Source organism: Dendrobates tinctorius, unplaced genomic scaffold (genome assembly GCF_039654945.1).
Source record: "Dendrobates tinctorius isolate UK_male_01 unplaced genomic scaffold, ASM3965494v1 ptg000007l, whole genome shotgun sequence".
Classification (NCBI taxonomy): domain Eukaryota; kingdom Metazoa; phylum Chordata; class Amphibia; order Anura; family Dendrobatidae; genus Dendrobates; species Dendrobates tinctorius.
Window position 1 is genome coordinate 40,069,048 of NW_027361675.1, and position 21,486 is coordinate 40,090,533.

The following is a 21,486-nucleotide window of genomic DNA, read 5'->3' on the forward strand; positions in this document are numbered from 1 at the left end:
CTTACATGGTACTGTACACCGCAGCAGGAACTGCTGCGGATCCGCAGGGCAAAAACCGCTGCGGATCCGCAACATGTACACACACCCTTAAGGATACAGTACATGTCTGTATGAACTCTGTGCAGCAGTGTTCTATATGAATGCAGTCCTGGGCATTATTCATTTTAAACTGCACTCTAAAGAAGGGCTTACAAAGAACACTGCACTTATGAGGCTCGTTTAGATGGACAGACTATAAAAACAGGATTTTTGGGTTGCTTACCGTAAAATCTGTTTCTCGGAGCCTTCACTGGGGGACACAGAGACCACGGGTGCATGCTGCTGACACTATGCAAAAAAAGGTTAGCTCCTCCTCCGCAGTGTACACCCCACCGACCGGCAGGGATTTCCTCAGTTAGTGAGAAAGCAGTAGGAGAAGTAACAGAATAGATTGAAAACAGAACAAACAACTCAACTGTAACCATTGAACCAAAGTAAGAACAGGAGCTGTAGAACATGGGAGGGTGCTGTGTCCCCCAATGAAGGCTCCGAGAAACAGATTTTACGGTAAGCAACCCAAAAATCCTGTTTTCTCGTTCGCCTTATTGGGGGACACAGAGACCATGGGACGTCCAAAAGCAGTCGCTGGGGTGGGAAACAAACTTCCATCAGGCCAGCGGGCTCACCACGGCAGCTTGCAGAATCCTTCTACCTAGGCTGGCGTCCGCCGAAGCGTAGGTGTGGACTCTGTAGAATTTCACAAACGTGTGAACCGATGACCATGTTGCAGCTTTGCAAAGCTGCAGCGCGGAAGCTCTGTGGCGTACCGCCCAGGAGGCACCCACCGCCCGAGTAGAGTGGGCCCTGATCCCCGGAGGGGCTCCGCGACGCTTAACTCGGTAGGCTTCCAAAATTGCCGATCTGATCCAGCGAGCAATAGTGGCCTTTGACGCCGGGAGACCTTTCCACGACCCATCTGGAATAATGAAAAGAGACTCTGTTTTTCGCAAGGAAGCCGTCCTAGACAGATAGACTCTTATTGTCCTAACCAGGTCCAGCTTGTTCAAAGACCGCTCTCGGGGATGAGTTGGACTCGGACAGAAGGACGGTAGCACGATATCCTCATTGAGGTGAAACGAGGACACCACCTTCAGAAGGAAGGAGGGCGGAGGCCGCAGAACTACCTTATCCTGGTGAAGCACCAGAAAGGGAGAGCAGCAAGAAAAAGCTGCCAATTCCGACACGCGCCGGACGGAGGTGATGGCCACCAGAAAGGCCACCTTCCAAGAAAGAAGAGAAAGGGAAACTTCCCTGAGAGGTTCAAAGGGAGAACCTTGCAGAACCTCAAGAACCAGATTAAGATCCCATGGATCCACAGGCGCCCTGTACGGCGGAACCGTGTGAGCCACGCCCTGAAGAAAGGTCTTGACTTGAGGACGGGAAGCCAACGTTCTCTGAAAGAAAATGGACAGCGCCGAAACTTGCCCCTTCAAGGAACTGAGGGCAAGCCCCACTTCCAATCCTGCCTGGAGAAAGGCTAGGACTGAAGGGAGCGAAAAGTACATGGGCGCGATGTCATTGGTCTCACACCAAGTGAAATAGGCCTTCCAAGTACGGTAGTAGATCTTGGAAGATGATGGCTTGCTGGCTCGGATCATGGTCTGAATTACTTGGTCGGAAAATCCAGCTCGTTTCAAAACCTCGGTCTCAACAGCCACGCCGTTAAATTGAGCGGCCAAGAATTGGGGTGGCAAATCGGACCTTGGGACAGCAGATCTGCTCTGTCCGGAAGCTTCCAGGGAGCGTCCGCAAGAAGATTGACAATGTCCGCGAACCAAGACCTTCTGGGCCAATTCGGGGCGATGAGAATGACTGGAATTCCTTCTGCCTTGATCTTCCTCAACAGCTTGGGAAGAGGCAGAGGAGGGAACAGGTAGTGAAGATCGAACTGGGACCAAGGAACGGCCAGGGCGTCGGCGCCCACTGCCAGAGGGCCCCGAGACCTGGACACGAATTGTGGGACTTTCCTGTTGAGGCGAGATGCCATGAGATCTACATCCGGGGTTCCCCACCGAAGGCAGAGCCGATGAATCACCTCCGGATGTAGGGACCACTCTCCCGCCGCGAGACCCTCGCGGCTGAGAAAATCGGCGGCCCAGTTGTCTACGCCGGGGATGTGGACTGCGGAAATTGTCGGAACGGAAATCTCTGCCCAAAGAAGAATTTTGGACACCTCCGCCAGGGCTGAGACACTCCATGTTACCCCTTGGCGGTTGACATATGCCACCGCTGTGGCATTGTCTGTCTGAACCCGAACAGGCAGTCCCTTGAGAAGCCTCTCCCAGTGAACGAGAGCCAGATGGATCGCTCGAATCTCTAGAACGTTGATCGGTAGTGCCGATTCCCGATCCGACCATCGACCCTGAACAGTGTGGTTGCGGAACACTGCACCCCAGCCGAGGAGACTGGCATCTGTGGTTACTATCTGCCAGTGAATGGGAAGGAAGGATCGACCCGATAGGATGAGAGGTGACGTCAACCACCAGTTGAGAGACCGCTTGATCCGGCATGAACGATGGACAGGGCGATCCAGGTACAGAGGCGACCTGTTCCATCTCGACAGAATGGCCTGCTGGAGAGGTCTGGCGTGAAATTGGGCAAAGGGAACCGCCTCTATTGCCGCCACCATGTTTCCCAGGACCCTCATGGCTGTACGGAGGGACGGGGATTGTGTGATCTGAAGCGATCGTACCTCCTGCTGCAGTGAAAGGATCTTCTCTTGAGGGAGAAAGACCCTTGACCGACGAGTGTCGAACAGTAGGCCTAGAATGACCAAACGTTGGGTAGGAACCAGACAGGACTTTCTCCTGTTGACGATCCACCCGAAATTGGAAAGAGTGTCCAGGACGATTACCAAACTTTGGTGAGCCTGTTGAAATGAGGGAGCTTTGATCAGAATATCGTCGAGGTACGGAAAAAGAGCGAGACCTCTGACTCTCAACAAAGCCATCAACGCAGCCATGATCTTCGTGAAGACTCTGGGAGCGGTGGCGAGACCGAAGGGCAGTGCGACAAACTGGTAGTGGTGCTGTCGAATCGCAAAACGCAGAAACTTCTGATGTCCGGAGAAGATTGGAACATGTAAATAGGCATCTTGGATGTCTATTGAGCACATGAATTCCTGCTCCTCCATGGAAGCGATGACCGAGCGAAGCGACTCCATTCGGAAGTGGCGAAGGCGGACTCTTGTTGAGCAGCTTGAGATCCAAGATGGGACGAACTGCGCCGTCTTTTTTCGGCACTACAAACAGGTTCGAATAAAACCCTGTGAAGCGCTCCGATTCGGGAACGGGCACAATCACTCCAGAACTGAGAAGAGAGGCGATAGCCGTAGAGAACCCCGGGATCAAGGCTGGATCTTTTGGAGGCCGGGATTCGAAGAAACGATCCCGTGGAAGAGACACGAACTCTATCTTGTATCCTGAGGATACGACCTCCCTGACCCAAGCTTCCTCTACGGAGGCCAGCCAATCTTCTCTGAAGAAAAGAAGTCAACCTCCCAATTGGAAGGGCCCCTCGGGTGCCCGACGATAGTCATGCTGATGTAGACCGTCCAGATCTAGATCTGGACGGTCTGCCCTGGGAAGAGTGGGATCGCCAGGAAGGAGTGGGTCTGAAAGAAACTTTCTTCCTATCCTGGCGTGCCTGCGGTCTCTGTTGATTGGAGGAGTTGTCCGCCGTATTGAAACGGCGGAAAGTCCGAAAGGGTCGAAACTGACGCCTTAGTGGAGGTCTGCGAGGCTTGGACTGAGGGAGGAGTGAACTCGTGCCTCCGGTGGCGTCCTAAATAATCTGGTCCAATTGGGACCCAAAAAGGCGCACCCCTTGAAAAGGCAGGTTAGTGAGGGACTTTTTTAGAAGACAAGTCCGTTTGCCAGGCCTTTAGCCAAATAGTACGTCGAATTGCAACTATGTTGCTTGACGCCTGAACTGCGCAGGATGCTGCATCCAAGGAAGCGGAAAGAAGATAGTCCCCCGCAAGGGAGATCTGATTGGCGAGATCGGCCAAACGCTCCGGTTGCGCCTTATCTAGGATGCCCTGACGGAGGTAGTCTGCCCACATCGCTATGGCTTTTGCTGCCCAGGATGAAGCAAAGATTGGACATACCGCCGCTGAAGCCACTTCGAAAGCAGACTTTGCCAGGGATTCTATAATCCTGTCATTAGAATCTTTTAGGGACGCCACGCCTGAAAGCGGGAGAACCGTGTTATTGGAAAGCCTGGACACGGGCGGATCCACCGAGGGAGAAGCAGACCAGTTGTCCGTGAGCTCCTTAGCAAACGGATAGAGTACGCCGAGACGCTTCCCTCTTTGAAAGCGTCTGGTCGGATCTTCTCTTTCCTTGGTAAAAATCTTTCCAAACTCGGAATGGAAAGGAAATACCCTGGAAGGAGTTTCTGCCCGTCTGAATGAAACCTCCTGATCTGAGGATTTCACAGGGGATTCAGCAATATCGAAGGTATGATGGATCGCTGCAATGAGGTTCTGCACTGTGACCTTCATGTTCGCATCCTGGTCTGAATCCAGCTCTAAAATCCCCTCAGATGACCTGTCCGAAAACGCTTCACCTGACTCGGGAGAGGAGGCCTGAGAGGGAGGTTGCTGAGACGGGCTATGCGGTGAGATGGGGCTAGGAGAGGATTCCGGCTGGGGATCTCGCCTGGGTCGTTTGCGACTAACGCTGGCTGACTCAGATGGAATCTCTTGGGACCTGCTGGGCCCTGCCGAAGTGTCCAGGGGCAACTTATCCAGAACGGCAACTAGGGATTGAGACACCTTGGTGAGGTCTGCCACTGATTGAGATAGAGAGGAGGCCCAGCCAGGCATGGGGGGTTCACTCTCACCTGGGGCCGTAGATGGCTCCTGGGTGACGTCCGACTGAATTGGATTGCTACAATCCAGACAGAGGGGAGAGGACTGACCTGAGGGAAGTTTGCGATTGCACGAAGAACATGCAAAGAACTTGACTAGGGTGCAGGGGAGGGCCATAGAGCGGGTACGATCAGATTTCAAGTTAGACATAATGAAAACCTGAGGTAGTGCCGGAAGGTTGGGGGACAGAAGGCGGAGAAGGGTCAGTCTGCAGTGCAGAGCTACTCACGGACCGGTGTCCCCAAAGCACAGGCTGCTGGATATCCGGAAATGTGCGTCCGGCTGACAGGCTGTGAAGATGGTGCCTGCCTGTAGAGAAGCGAGCGTCCAGGAGAAGGGGAAGGGCGGAGCTCGCCGCAGGGTTACCAATCGCTGCCCTCTGGCCATAACAGGCTGAGCAGGAGAAGGAAAGGCGGGGGAGGGCCTGGGGAGAGCGGGAGAAAAGCCCGCTTAGAAGAAAGGGGCGGGGGGCGTGGCCGCGACGCTGCGGTAGGCCCGAACAGAAGCTGGGGCCTAAATTAGTTGCGGCGGCCGCCTGTCAGCAGGGGGTCAGCGCGGAGGTTCGGACAAGGACGCCGCCGCTGGAAGCCGCTTCCCAGCATGGAAGAAGGGGAGGGAGAGGCCCTGTGCTCTCTGTCCCCAGAAAGGGGGGAGGGAAGTGGAAGAGTGGAGGGCAGCAATATAAGGATGATGTGCCCGTAGGGTGGCTGCGGAGAACCGCAGCGCCCGCATCCCTGTGCCAATGAAGAGGACCCCCTGTCCGTCGGGAATGGGCAGCCAGGTAAAATAAAAAAGGCCATACTCACCCATCCCCGATCCATTACCTGGATTGAAGAGCTCCTGTGTCTCCTCCAACCGACAGGCTCTGGTAGGCGAGTGGGTGGGAGACTGGCGACAAGGACCCCTGGAGTCGCTGGCACGTCTTGGTGTCGGCGTCCGTCTGGGCTGCTGGTCCTGTCGCGGAGAACTGCAAGGATACGGGGTGGCAATACACGCCGTACTCGCAGACTCCATGTGGGAGTACAGATGTGACTGTTCACTCTGTATCCCTCCGTAGAACCTGTAAAGGAACGACGCACGACGAGGTAGATAAGGGTCTAATGAAAGACCCGTGTCCACCTCCTACTGACACTAAGCTAAACTGAGGAAATCCCTGCCGGTCGGTGGGGTGTACACTGCGGAGGAGGAGCTAACCTTTTTTTGCATAGTGTCAGCCTCCTAGTGGCAGCAGCATACACCCGTGGTCTCTGTGTCCCCCAATAAGGCGAACGAGAAAGCAGCATTATATGCAGATGCAGAGAAATCATATCTCAGAAATCATATAGCATATGGGCCATACAACTAGTCGCAATACATAGAAGAGATGGTGAGTATATAAAAGCATGTCTTGGGTAGAGAGTAGGTGGATTTTTAAACAGAATGCTGTACCAAGAGGTGTTAAAACAGAATTATCTGCATTCGAAAAACTGACAAGTCATGTTTTTTTTTAATGTAATTTGCATGTTTAATCTAATTATGCAAATAAGCCAATTTCAGAGGTGCTATGCATTTAAATTGAGTAGATGGATAATACATGTGCTATCCCTGACAAAGGACAGACCTTCGAAATGCATTCGATTACTGGTGAAAGTAGCATTCAACCATAGTTTTGACATGTCACAGGAATCAACAGCTCCACTTTTGAAAGGATGAGATTTGTGAAAGGTGCTAACAGCCATGACATCAGCCACATATATTCTGTGTACTTATATGGCAGATTACACACTTTGGACACCATCACCAACCATAGTACCTTTGGGCTTACTGGCTGTGAGCAGGTTGGGTTAATCCTTGGTTCTATGTGATCATTAACCTTAAGTGTATAACATTATAATTAGCCTGTATTGTCATTTTGCGCGAATAGTAAAAACACCGGACATTTTACATAACAGCAATCTTTGTCACGGTTTGCAATTTATTTACAAATGTTGCTTTGAGACAATTGCACAATGTGATTTCATAGGTAACAAATGAGCTCTTAAAAAAAAAAAAAAAAAAAAAAAAAAAGAAGAAAACACAACGCCTAAAAAGAAGTCATTTTATTGTATTACAAAAACACTTATTTGGCAATAGTTTAGAATATCATTTGTCGAATTGAAGAAATAGGGGCAGCGTTCAGTAATTTTATGAATTTTTAGGAACAAAAAAAACCCTCACATTTTCTGGGAAAGAATAAAACAAAAATCAAACTTGTGACTTAATTCTAAGCACTCTGATGCCATGTAAAGCAGAAGACCGGAAAGTAACCTCAAGCTAGTAAGGTCTGTTGCGCTGGTCATTTCTAAAGTCATTCCTAAAATGAGAAGAACATAAAATGGTAAGGTTTGTCAATGTAATCTGAGGCTCTGATATGAATTTCACTTTTAAGATCATTAATATTATTGGGAAACATTACCCTAATATTGGCTTTACTAACTTGGTTAACAAGACTGCCTTTTTGACAGCCTAGTCTGTTTGCAAATTATATAATTTGACTGCTATCTAAACCATGTGCCATTAGCTCTTGCCTAAAAGGTACTAAAACTATTGCGCATAAAGCAACTGCTGCTCAGGTATTAAAAGCTTTTTATCTTGTTAAATGTGCAAATTTGCCAATTCCTCATAAAAACAAGCAACACTGCATTTTACCCCATATAAAAAATATTCTCAATTATCAATAACAGAGAATATTTATTTTTTTGCAGATCATCAGCGGTGGCAGGCCTTCTAGTAAGAAGCGTGCTTGCAAGTACGGCTCTGATTATGGTTGGATAGCTAGATACGGCCATCGTCAGAGCTTTTGATCCTCCGATGCTGCAGGTGCAAATATACATTTGTTTGCTGTATTGGAGACACAGTACTTCAAACATGCCGCCGGACGGTTCGAACTGATGATCAAGAGACAAACCCCTTTAAGCGTTTCATACTAAATTGTATGAATTTATTCTTAAGGGTACTGAGAATTGTGTGGATACCTAACATGTATAGTTTGTGAGGTATATGCAATTCTCATTGCTACATTTTATTTAACCCCTTCACGACCAGAGGTATCTCGGTTTTTAAATTTTCATTTTTTACTTCCCTTCTTCCCAGAGCAATAACTTTCATTTTTCGGCCAATATGGCCATGTGAGGGCTTGTTTTTTGTGGAACAAGTTGTACTTTTGAACGACACCATTGGTTTTAACCCCTTTCCGACATCAGGCATAAATTTACACCGATGTCGGACTCCCTCGCTTTTGTTGGCGGTGAGCCAACATCTTTCCCGGGACATGTCAGCTGTTTTGAACAGCTTTGAACAGCTGACATATGCCCGGAACAGCTGCAAGTGGAATCGCGATCTACCTGCAGCTATTAACTCATTAAATGCTGTCAGTTTGACATGCTTCCAGCCACAGGGCCGGAAATCCGCCCATCGGTGACCCCCCGTCACGTGATCGCGGGTTGGCATGACAACCAGAGGTCTCCTGGAGACCTCTATGGTTGTTACTGCCGGATTGCTATGAATGCCACCTGGTGGTCGGGGGCCCACAGCAAGTTAGCAATTCTGCCGATCGGGTTATGGCAGCTTCTAGTCTCCCATAGAAATCATTGAAGCATGCCAAAAGCAAAAAAAAAAAAGTTTTTAAAAATACAAAGTAAAAAATATAAAAAGTTCAAATCACCCCACTTTCGCCCCAATCAATCAAAAAAAAAAAATCAAACATACACAAATTTGGTATTGTCGCGTTTAGAATCAACCGATCAAAAAAAAAAAAAAAGGATTAACGCGATCGCTAAACGGTGTAGCGAGAAAAAGTCAAAACGCCAGAATTACTTTTTTTTGGTTGCCGTGACATTGCATTAAAATACAATAACGATCGATCAAAAGAACGTATCTGCACCAAAATGGTATCATTCAAAACGTCATGCTCAGCACGCAAAAAATAAGCTGTCACCCAACCCGAGATCATGAAAAATGGAGACGCTACGGGTATCGGAAAATGGCGCAATTTTTTTTTTTTTTACAAAGTTTGGAATTTTTTCCACCACTTAGGCTAGTTTCACACTAGCGTATGGAGGAGCGGCGTACTTACTCCGTGAAGCTCCGCCCACGGCGGTACCTCCTCCAGTCAGCTCCGCCTCCGTCAGCATGCGGCCTACATACTCTATCTTTAGCATTAGGTACGCAGGCCATGCCGATGTATGCAGATGCCTCCGCATGTGTCGCTTTGACGGTGTGGCGACCGCACCAAAATGCAACACGCTGTGTTCAGCGCAGGTCGCTGCACCCTCACAATGACGCATGCGTACCTAATGCTAAAGATAGGGTACGCAGGCCGCATGCCGAGAGGCGGAGCTGACAGGAGGAGGTGTGGCCGTGGGCGGAGCTTCACGGAGGAAGTCCGCAGCGCCTCCATATGCTAGTGTTAAACTAGCCTTAGATAAAAAAAGAACCTAGACATGTTTGGTGTCTATGAACTCAATGACCTGGAGAATCATAATAGCAGGTCAGTTTTAGCATCTAGTGAACATGTGAAAAAAAACAAACAAATGTGGGATTACACTGTTTTGCAATTTCACTGCACTTGGAATTTTTTTCCTGGTTTTGTACACGGTATGTTAAAACCAAATTTGTCATTCAAGAGTACAACTCGTGCTGCAAAATACAAGCCCTCACATGGTCATATTGACAGAAAAATAAAAAAAGTTATGGCTCTGGGAAGAAGGGGAGCAAAAAACGAAAATGCAAAAAGCGCCGGTCATGAAAGAGTTAACATATCGTGTACTGGAAAATGGGAAAAAATTTCAGTGCGGAGAACTTGCAAAGAACATGCAATTCCAGGTTTTTTGGTTTTTTTACCATGTTCACTAAATGCTAAAACTGCCATTATGATTCTCCAGGTCATTACGAGTTCATAGACACCAAACACGTCTAAGTTCTTTTTTATTTAAGTGGTTAAAAAAAATCCACAGTTTGGTTAAAGAAAAAACGGCGCCATTTTCTGTCACTTGTAGCATCTCCATTTTTGGTGATCTGGGGTTAGGTGAGGACTTCTTTTCTGCGTGTCGAGCTGTCATTTTTATTGATATTTTGGTGCAGACACGATCTTTTGATCACTCGTTATTGCATTTCATTGCAATGTAGCAGCGACCAAAAAAACCTAATTCTGACGTTTATTTTTTTCTCGTTACAACGTTTAGCGATTGTATTCTTTTTTTATATTGATAGATCAGAATTATGTGTATATTTGATTTTATTAAATTTTGAATGGCGCTTCAATAGTCGATGATCAGATCGCCTGTGTGTAGCAGAAATGCTCACTTGCTATGAGTGCTGACTGTTGGGTGGCGCTCATAACAATCTGGCAATGACAACCACAGAGGTCTGCTGGAGATATCTGACTGTCATACCAACCCATCGGTAACCTGCGATCATCTGACGGGGTCACGGATGGGTGGGATTTACGCCGCGCTTCTGGTATGAGCGAGTTAAATGCCGCTGTCAAATTCACAGCGGCAATTAACTAGTTAACAGCCGCAGGTGGATTGCCATTACACCTGCGGCTGCTGCGGGCACATGTCAGTGCCACAAATTACTTGCAGACATCCAGAAATGCTTTGACCCAATACAATGTACAACCTAAAGGGAAAGTTAGGAGTATTGAGAAACTGCTTCTGCTTTTAAAAGGGGTATTCCCATCTCCAAGATCCTATCCCAGCATGTAGTAGGTGTAATATTAGAAAATAACTCCAATTAGAAAAGTAGTATAGTTTTTCTGATTCACTATGCTTTTCCTTATGTACAGGAATTGCGTGACCTTAGGTATTCATGTTTACGACCACTAGCTAATTGTCACTATTCTATATCAGTGGTTGTAAACATGGATACCTAAGGTCCTGCAATGCCTGCATATGAGCAAGGACATTTTATCAGAAGAACTGGACTACATTGGATGTATTTGCAATTGTTACTATTATACCTACTAAATATAGGGATAGGATGTGGAGTTGGGAATACCCCATAAACACATCAAAATATGTCACTGTAGACCCAGGAAGGGGCGATTAAATAAATAAAAGAAAAAAATTCAGAGGCCACACAAATGCCCATCCAATGTGCTGTCCCTTATTCACTGACTAATAGAACAACCTAGGAAACTTCAGTTTGTTTTCTGCATTCAGGAAAAACTAATGGTAAAAACTAGCATTAATTTGAAAAAAGAAAAAACTAATTTGAAGGAGACCTGAGATGAGAGAATTACTGCTAGCTTCCCATATATGTGGACAATGAGATTCAACAGGAGGATCAGGATAAATATATTGGCATAATCACCTGCCACCCATCTTGCCTCCAAAGCCTCCTCTGTCACCGCCCCGTCCACGTCCTCTGTAGCCTCTGTCACCACCATACCCGCCTCGATCTCCACCATACCCACCTCTTCCACGATCTGTGGAACAAAGAAAACAAAGATTTTACTAAAGTAGCATTACAAGATTTATTAACATTAAAAATACCACTTTGACATATGGCAAACAAGGAGCATAAAATATTTTCTTATGTATAACATGAAGGAAAGCTTTACTGGGGCGGAGCTAGCCTGGCAATGTGAGGAGAAGCAGGACCCAGGAGCTCCAGTGAAATTATCCTGTTAGCTTTCATTATCTTGAGCCCTGGGGGGGGTCTGGACAGTCTGTCTTCCTCTGGGACCCGCGGTGCTGACAGGCGGTGACCGGGAGGTCAGCGGCAGAGATCTCAGTCACTATGAGGAAGACACAGCTAGGGAGAGGTGAGGAGAGAGCAAATCAAGATGGCGCCGCGCTGCAGCATGGGCTGACAGCGGGGAGACGTGTGGAGGAAATGAGAAGGGAGGCAACTGCAAGGCTGCAGAAGTATGCGCGATCCCCCACCACTGGCTCTCCTAAACAGCACCAACAGGTAAAGGCTGGATTAGAGAGATGCAGCACAGATGGAGGTGGATGGCTCCCAGGAGACACAGGGGGAAGGGGACGCCATAGAGTCTCAGGCTGGGGAACAGATGCAGGACCCTGTGCTCATGGCTACTGTGGAACAGGCTGCTAATACCCCCACCCTCACTGATATCCTGAACGCTTTGTCGCTGGGGAATGCAGGCTTGGCCCGGCAGATGAAAGACATTAAAGATGAGCTGAGGAATGTGAGGCAGGACATTAGATCCCCAAATGACAGAATCACTGAGCTGGAGGAGAGAGTGTGAGGTGGAAGATGTATTATGGCCTGTGAGAACACGAGTTGAACAATACGGCAAAGTAATAGAAGCACTCAGAGCCAAGCAGGATGATTTGGAAAATCGGATGCGCCGCAAGAATGTGCGTATAGTGGGGGTCCCCGAGGAGGCAGAACCTCAGCCACATGGGGCACAGCCACGCACTGTCTTGATCCAAACGCCATCTTGAGAGGGACTAGAGACAAGACTGACTTAATAAATGGGCAACAAACTTCTTTGTATCCGGATTTCTCCATTGAAGTTCAAAATAAGAGACGGCAATTTCAAGATGTTAAACGCCGGTTGCGATCCTTAAAAGGTGCCTTACTCAATGCTGTATCCGGCCAAGCTGCGAGTGGCTGCTATGGAAGCTACCCATTTCTTAGAATCTCCGAAGGATACAAGGGATTGGCTGGATAAGAATGAGAAAACATTACATCATTCGGAGACTTGAGTCTGTTTATCCTTGATGTATGAACTACTTCATGATAATGGATCTGCACTAAATGCCTTTTGGGAGTTTTTTCAAGATACCTCCCTCTGGATTGACTGTCGGCGGAGAAATGATGGATCTACCCTTCTGCCCTGTTGTACACTTTAAGTCCGCTCTGGTGGTGCATGCGGGCTACAGAGTGAAAAGAATTTTTTGATGGCTTCTTAATCCTTCCTTTTCTTGTTTTAAATTATTTCTTCTCTCCATTTTGCATTACGTCCATGAACATGTAAAAATATTTGGACTCCGGCAATATGAGGAGCGAACTGGGACTGTGGTATGGAGAGGATTTGTTTTTCTTGTTTTTCTTTTGTAGCTCCTGATTGCTGGCGGTGATAAGCTGCTAACAACGCTTCCCTTTTTCTGGAGAGCTGATGGTTAATGATCTGGACTCTCGCGGTTATTGCGGCTAGGTATATGCGAGAAATGCTTCCTCACGCTGCTCTATTGCTTTTATGTCTCATAAGTAGGTACTATTGCTCGAAACCTTAAAATATTGACGTGGAATGTCGGGGCCTGAACGAGCCGACTAAGCGTAAGGCAGTGCTTGACTATGTAAAATCTTCGCAGGCGGAAGTGATATGTTTGCAGGAACCACATATGACAAAGGATAGACTTCAATCTTTGCGTCCTCGATGGGTTGGGAAGTGTTTTCATTCCGTTCTGTGAATCGGATTCCAAAATAGACGTGGATGGTCGGTTTGTATGTTTGAGGGGCAGATTGAATGAAATTGAATGTTTGATTGTTCTTTATGTCCCTCCGTATTCTGGAACAGTGTTGAAGAAGAGTCTTCGGTTCATAGAGACCTCCGGGAAGCCCGACGATAATACTGGGTGATTTTAACAATATACTGGATAACACATTAGATCGATCGCAGGGGTCAGGGGGACCATTGAGAGATCAGACACCCTTTGGGAGATTAAATCCAAACAAATAAAAACCTTATATCTTAAATATTGATCCCTTCACATACAGAACAATATACCAAAAGAGAAAAACGAAGGAACAAGATCCCAAAAATTATCAAATTTTATTACACCATGAATAAAAAGTATATATCATACCACCACCATATCTCAATAAATACAATACAGAGTATAGAGAGGGGGAGGAAGTTACCTCACCCTAGTTACAACAACTCATAATTGTGGATTGAGGATAAACTGTATAATGGTTCCCTCCACCTTGATAAGGAGCAGCCTTGACCTATTAGAATTATTGCACTAGATGTGCACCCTCCTGTAGGTTATCAGCAAGGTGCAACATGTCACCATAACAAAAGGTACACAAGAGTAAATCACCATATAAAGTTGCCAATGTACCTGTAGTCATGCTGCCACCCGGTAGAGGGGACCTGTAACACACCCCGACGCGCGTTTCACCGCCTTTGCAGTTTCATCAGGAGGTCCAGGGTGCACATCTAGTGCAATAATACTAATAGGTCAAGGCTGCTCCTTATCAAGGTGGAGGGAACCATTATACAGTTTATCCTCAATCCACAATTATGAGTTGTTGTAACTAGGGTGAGGTAACTTCCTCCCCCTCTCTATACTCTGTATTGTATTTATTGAGATATGGTGGTGTTATGATATATACTTTTTATTCATGGTGTAATAAAATTTGATAATTTTTGGGATCTTGTTCCTTCGTTTTTCTCTTTTGGTATATTACCCTTTGGGATATTGTTGGATGAGGTGGAACTGGTGGATTGATGGCGACGAGATAATCCACGAACAAGATCGTACTCATGTATGTCCCTTTCTCATGGCTCGCTGTCCAGGACTGATATGATACTGGGTAACCCACAGGCAGTTCGACGGTCCAGAGGAGTCGAGTATCAACCTAGAGCCTTGCCGGATCACTCCCCTCTTATGGCGACATTTAACTGGGAAAATGGCGGGGTGTGTGTGTGTGTGGGGGGGGGGTGGAGAACGGGCACCGTGGTCGTTAAACGCATTCTAGTTACCTATTATTCAGGCAGGTGCTAGGATCCCTGACTTACTAAAATATTTTTTTGCCATTAATGAGGGTACAGCCCCCAGGGAAATAATATGGGATGCGTCTAAAGCCTACCTGAGAGGATTGTTGATCTCGGAAGTGAATAGAGTTAAAACTAAGTCTAGAGAATATGGGGAACTCCTACAGAAGGAAGTTATCTCTGCAGAACTGCAATACTTGAAAACTCCATCTGATATACATTTTAACGCATTAAAGGACGCAGAAAAACGATCAGCCCAACATAAGCATTAAAAAGCTGCAGGTAAACGATATTTTCAGCAACAGGTTTATTTCGGGGAGGGAGAGGGAACTGGACATCTGCTGGCTACCCAGATCAAGACTCAATGTGGCACTGCAATGGTGGCGGAGATAAAAAATAAAGACGGGGAACTAGAAACATCTTCTGGGGCAATTCTAGCAACTTTAACGAGTTTTTTGAGACATTATATAATTTGCAGTGGGGGTTCTCTGATGAGTTGCTCAGTAGCTTTTTGGGGACTACTAGTCCACCTACTCTGCCGGAATCGGAAGCTGTTGGGCTGGAGGCACCAATTGGTCTGGAGGAATTAGAGGAGGCTATAGATTCTATGGCAGGGAATAAAACACCAGGGTCTGATGGGCTGCCTGTGGAGGTATATAAACAGTACTCACATATAATGCTTCCACAGCTGCTGAAGGTGTTTGAAGCGGCTAGGGAAGATGGGCACTTGCCCCGGTCTTTGAATGAAGCAATCATAGTGGTGATCCCCAAGGCTGATAAGGATCCTTGTCTTCCAGAGTCATACAGGCCTTTCTCCCTTTTAAATGTTGATGTCAAGATTTTGGCAAAGATTCTGGCGATGCGGCTGTCTAGAGTAATATCTAGTATTATTCATCCAGATCAAACTGGTTTTATGCCGGAGAAATCGACTGCAATTAATATCCGTCGGTTGTATTTAAATTTACAGATGCCATCAAATGGAAAGGAACTTAGAGCAGTTGCAGCTTTGGACGCTGTCAAAGCATTTGACAGCGTCGAATGGCCATATCTGTGGGCTATATTAGCTAAGATGAGTTTCCGTAAAAATTTTATTGCCTGGATACAGCTGCTGTATTCGAGTCCAGAGGCCAAAATTAGAGTAAATGGGGAGATTTCAAATACAATTAACTTACACAGAGGGACCAGACAGGGGTGCCCCCTGTCTCCCCTACTGTTTGCTCTGGCAATTGAGCCCTTGGCAGTAGTAATTCGGGCGACACTTGAAATGAAAGGGTTTGAATATGAGTCTTTGCAAGAAAAAAATAGCGCTGTATGCTGATATGCTTTTGTTTTTGGGAGATTGGCCATCTTTTTTGAGGGTGGCAATGAAAGTCTTTGGATCCTTCGCAGCGATCTCTGGTCTACATATTAACTGGGAGAAATCTTCAATTATGCCGGTGGGAGATGCCCCCGAGAACTCCTTGGGATCGGACGGACGCTTAAATGTAGTCAAAGAGTTTAAAAACTTGGGAATCCATATTGGGCATAATATACAAGATTTTGAGCGTTTAAACATTACCCCGCTACTTGCTAAATTTCAGCAAAAAGTAAAGGACTGGTGCAAGTTACCACTGAGTATGGTGGGAAGGGCAAACCTGGTAAAAATGGTTCTCATGCCACAAGCTTTGTATGTCCTCTATAGTGCGCCCATTTGAATTCATGGTCAACTCTTATCAGATAAACATTTAGAGCGCTTATCTGGAAGAGGAGTGTTCCTAGAATTCATGGAGGTTTTGAGTAGATCTAAAGAACTGGGGGGGGGGGCTTAGCGGTTCCTGACCAGTTTCTGTATTATCTTGCAGCGCAGTTGCAGCATTTTAGAGGATGGGGGGAGGAGGATTCCATCATGCCAAGTTCCTTGGGGTGTATGCTTATATGTGTAGTGGGAAAAGACTTACTGGTGCAGGCGCTAGACTCGGGTCGGTTCCGTCAGGGTCGAGCTATCAATAGTCTGACAATGAAGTGCATGGACAAGGTATGGAACATGGCCAAAGAAATATTGGGTATACAGGGAGTCACGGAGCATTCCCTGATTTGGAGAAACTTGACATGTACAGAGTTACATAAATTGGAGTGTTTTGAGCTATGGGAGAGGATAGGGATTAAACTAATATCACAGCTTTATTGGAAGGGGAGTTTCGATCCTTTGAGGATCTTAAACAGACGCTTTCCATTCCTAATGCACGATTTTTTCAATATCTCCAGCTGAGACATGCTTGTGAAACACAACAGCGACTCATTCCACTAGGTAAGCCAGCCAAAACTCCGCTGTTGGATAGAGTAGTGAGGGGAGGAGGATCAAGAGGTATTATATCCATGATATATGCAACAATGTCGGAAAAGAAAGTGGCAAGCTTGGATGCATTAAAGAATAAGTGGCAAGTTGATGTAGGTGATTGATTTAACAGATGAATGGGAGGATGCATTGCAAGAAGTCACAAAAACAGGATTTTTGGGTTGCTTACCGTAAAATCTGTTTCTCGGAGCCTTCATTGGGGGACACAGAGACCTTGGGTGTATGCTGCTGCCACTAGGAGGCTGACACTATGCACAAAAAAAGATAGCTCCTCCTCCGCAGTGTACACCCCACCGACTGGCAGAGAATTCCTCAGTTAGTGAGAAAGCAGTAGGAGAAGTAACAGAATAGGTTGATAACATAAACAACTCAACTGTAACCATTCAACCAAAGTAAGAACAGGAGCTGTAAAACATGGGAGGGTGCTGTGTCCCCCAATGAAGGCTCCGAGAAACAGATTTTACGGTAAGCAACCCAAAAATCCTGTTTTCTCGTTCGCCTTATTGGGGGACACAGAGACCTTGGGACGTCCCAAAGCAGTCCCTGGGGTGGGAAACAAACTTCCATCAGGCCAGCGGACTCACCACCGCGGCCTGCAGAATCCGTCTACCTAGGCTGGCGTCCGCCGAAGCGTAGGTGTGGACTCTGTAGAATTTCACAAACGTGTGAACCGATGACCATGTTGCAGCTTTGCAAAGCTGCAGTGCGGAAGCTCTGTGGCGCACCGCCCAGGAGGCACCCACTGCTCGAGTAGAGTGGGCCCTGATACCCGGAGGGGCTCCGCGACGCTTAACACGGTAGGCTTCCAGGATAGCCGATCTGATCCAGCGAGCAATGGTGGCTTTTGACGCCGGGTGACCTTTCCGTGCTCCATCAGGGATAATGAAAAGAGACTCTGTCTTTCGCAAGGAAGTCGTCCTAGACAGATAGACTCTCACCGCCCTAACCAGGTCCAGCTTGTTCAAGGACCGCTCTCGGGGATGAGTTGGATTCGGACAAAAGGACGGGAGCACGATATCCTCGTTGAGGTGAAACGAGGACACCACCTTCGGAAGGAACGAGGGCGGAGGCCGCAGAACTACCTTATCCTGGTGGAGAACCAGAAAGGGAGAGCGGCATGAAAGAGCTGCCAATTCCGACACGCGCCGGACGGAGGTGATGGCCACCAGAAAGGCTACCTTCCAAGAAAGGAGAGAAAGGGAAATATCCCTGAGGGGTTCAAAGGGCGGACCTTGCAGAACCTCAAGAACCAGATTAAGATCCCATGGATCCACGGGTGCCCGGTACGGCGGGACCGTGTGAGCCACGCCCTGAAGAAAGGTCTTAACCTGAGGACGGGAAGCCAACGTTTTCTGAAACAGAATGGACAGCGCCGAAACTTGACCCTTCAGTGAACTGAGGGCAAGCCCCGCATCCAATCCTGCCTGAAGAAACGCTAGGACTGAAGGCAGCGAAGAGGACATGGGCGCGACGTTATTGGTCTCACACCAAGTGAAATAGGCCTTCCAAGTACGGTAGTAAATCTTGGAAGATGATGGCTTTCTGGCTCGGATCATGGTCTGAATTACGTGGTCGGAAAATCCTGCTCGTTTCAGAACCTCGGTCTCAACAGCCACGCCGTTAAATTGAGCGGCCGAGAATTGGGGTGGCAAATCGGACCCTGAGACAGCAGATCTGTTCTGTCTGGAAGCTTCCAGGGGGCGTCCGTGAGAAGGTTGACAATGTCCGCGAACCAAGACCTTCTGGGCCAATTCGGGGCGATGAGAATGACCGGAAGTCCTTCTGCCTTGATCTTCTTCAACAGCTTGGGAAGAAGAGGCAGAGGAGGGAACAGGTAGGGAAGATCGAACTGGGACCAAGGAACGGCCAGGGCGTCGGCGCCCACTGCCAGAGGGTCCTGAGACCTGGACACGAATTGTGGGACTTTCCTGTTGAGGCGAGACGCCATGAGGTCTACATCCGGGGTTCCCCACCGAAGGCAGAGCAGATGAAACACTTCCGGATGTAGGGACCATTCTCCCGCCGCGAGACCCTCGCGGCTGAGAAAATCGGCGGCCCAGTTGTCTACGCCGGGAATGTGAACCGCGGAAATTGTCGGGACGAAAATCTCCGCCCAACGAAGAATCTTGGACACCTCCGCCAGGGCTGAAACACTCCGTGTTCCCCCTTGGCGGTTGACATATGCCACCGCTGTGGCGTTGTCTGTCTGAATCCGTACCGGCAGTCCTTTGAGGAGCCTTTCCCAGTGGACCAGAGCAAGATGGATCGCTCGAATCTCCAGAACGTTGATCGGTAGCGCTGATTCCGGATCCGACCATCGACCCTGAACAGTGTGGTTGCGGAATACAGCACCCCAACCGAGGAGACTGGCATCTGTGGTTACTATCTGCCAGTGAATGGGAAGGAAGGATCGACCCGATAGAATGAGAGGTGACGACAACCACCAGTTGAGAGACCGCTTGATCCGGTAAGAAAGATGGACAGGGCGATCCAGGGACCGAGGCGACCTGTTCCATTTCGACAGAATGGCCTGCTGGAGAGGCCTGGCGTGAAATTGGGCAAAGGGAACTGCCTCTATCGCCGCGACCATCTTTCCCAGGACCCTCATGGCTGTACGGAGGGATGGGAATCGCGAGGTCTGCAGCGATCGTACTTCCTGCTGCAGAGAGAGAATCTTTTCTTGTGGGAGAAAGACCCTTGACCGACGAGTGTCGAACAGAAGACCTAGAAAGACCAGGCGTTGTGTAGGAACCAGACAGGACTTTTTCCTGTTGACGATCCACCCGAAATTGGAAAGAGTGTCCAGGACGATTGACAAACTTTGGTGAGCCTGTTGGAATGAGGGAGCCTTGATCAGAATATCGTCTAGGTACGGGAAAAGAACGAGGCCTCTGACTCTCAACAAAGCCATCAACGCAGCCATGATCTTCGTGAAGACTCTGGGAGCGGTGGCAAGACCGAAGGGCAGTGCGACAAACTGGTAGTGGTGCTGTCGAATCGCAAAGCGCAGGAACTTCTGATGTCCGGAGAAGATTGGAACAAGTAAATAGGCATCTTGGATGTCTATTGAGCACATGAATTCCTGCTCCTCCATGGAGTCGATGACCGAGCGAAGCGACTCCATGCGGAAGTGGCGAAGACGGACACTCTTGTTGAGCAGCTTGAGATCCAAGATGGGTCGAACCGCGCCGTCTTTTTTCGGCACTACAAACAGGTTCGAGTAGAACCCCGTGAAGCGCTCCGATTCGGGAACGGGCACAATCACCCCGGAACTGAGGAGAGCGGCGATAGCTGTAGAGAACCCTGGGATCAAGGCTGGATCCTTTGGAGGCCGGGATTCGAAGAAACGATCCCGTGGGAGAGAGACGAACTCTATCTTGTATCCTGAGGATACGACCTCCCTGACCCAGCCGTCCTCCACGGCGGCCAGCCAAACGTCCCTGAAGGAAAGAAGTCGACCTCCCAATTGGAAAGACCCTTCGCGTGCCCGATGATAGTCATGTTGAAGTAGACCGCCCAGATCTAGATCTGGACGGTCTGCCCTGGGAGGAGTGGGGTCGCCAGGAAGGAGTGGGTCTGAAGGAAACTTTCCTTCTCTCCTGGCGAGCCTGCGGCCTCTGTTGGCTGGAGGAGTTGTCCGCCGTATTGAAACGGCGGAAAGTCCGAAAGGGTCGAAACTGACGCCTTAGTGGGGGTCTGCGAGGCTTGGACTGAGGGAGGAGAGAACTCGTGCCTCCGGTGGCGTCCTTAATAATCTGGTCCAATTGGGACCCAAAGAGGCGCACCCCCTGAAAAGGCAGGTTAGTGAGGGACTTTTTAGAAGACAAGTCCGCTTGCCATGCCTTTAGCCAAAGTGTGCGTCGAATTGCAATAACGTTGCTTGACGCCTGAACTGCACAGGATGCAGCATCCAAGGAAGCGGAGAGAAGATAGTCCCCAGCATGGGAGATCTGATTGGCGAGATTGGCCAAATGCTCCGGTTGCGCCTTATCTAAGATGCCCTGCCGAAGGTCGTCTGCCCACGTGGCTATGGTCTTTGCTGTCCAGGATGAAGCAAAAATTGGACACACCGCCGCTGAAGCCGCTTCAAAGGCAGACTTCGCCAGGGATTCTATAATCCTGTCATTAGAATCCTTTAGGGACGCCACGCCTGAAAGCGGGAGAACCGTGTTATTGGATAGCCTGGACACGGGCGGATCGACCGAGGGAGAGCCCGACCAGTTGTCCGTGAGCTCCTTAGCAAATGGGTAGAGTACGCCGAGACGTTTTCCTCTTTGAAAGCGTCTGGTCGGATCCTCTCTTTCCTTGGTAAAAATTTTCCCAAACTGGGAATGGAAAGGAAAAACCCTGGAGGGAGTTTCTGCCCGTCTGAACGAAACCTCCTGATCTGAGGATTTCGCAGGGGAGTCAGCAATATCGAAGGTATGATGGATCGCAGCAATGAGGTCCTGCACTGTGACCTTCATGCTTGCATCCTGGTCTGAATCCAGCTCTAAAATCCCCTCAGATGACCTGTCCGAAAGC

The 21,486-nt window shown here is 48.3% G+C and overlaps 1 protein-coding gene across 1 annotated transcript in view; it reads right to left on the reverse strand.

Moving 5' to 3' along the window:
* Positions 1 to 6,975: 6,975 nt before the first annotated feature.
* The window catches only part of TAF15 (TATA-box binding protein associated factor 15), a 94,374-nt gene continuing 79,863 nt past the window's right edge, over positions 6,976 to 21,486 (reverse strand). The window contains exons 15-16 of the mRNA XM_073573787.1: positions 11,246 to 11,360; positions 6,976 to 7,244 (exon numbers count right to left, since the gene is read on the reverse strand). Of these exons, the coding sequence (XP_073429888.1) occupies positions 7,205 to 7,244; positions 11,246 to 11,360 (155 nt within the window). The 3' untranslated portion in view covers positions 6,976 to 7,204. The remainder of the gene's footprint in view (positions 7,245 to 11,245; positions 11,361 to 21,486) is intronic.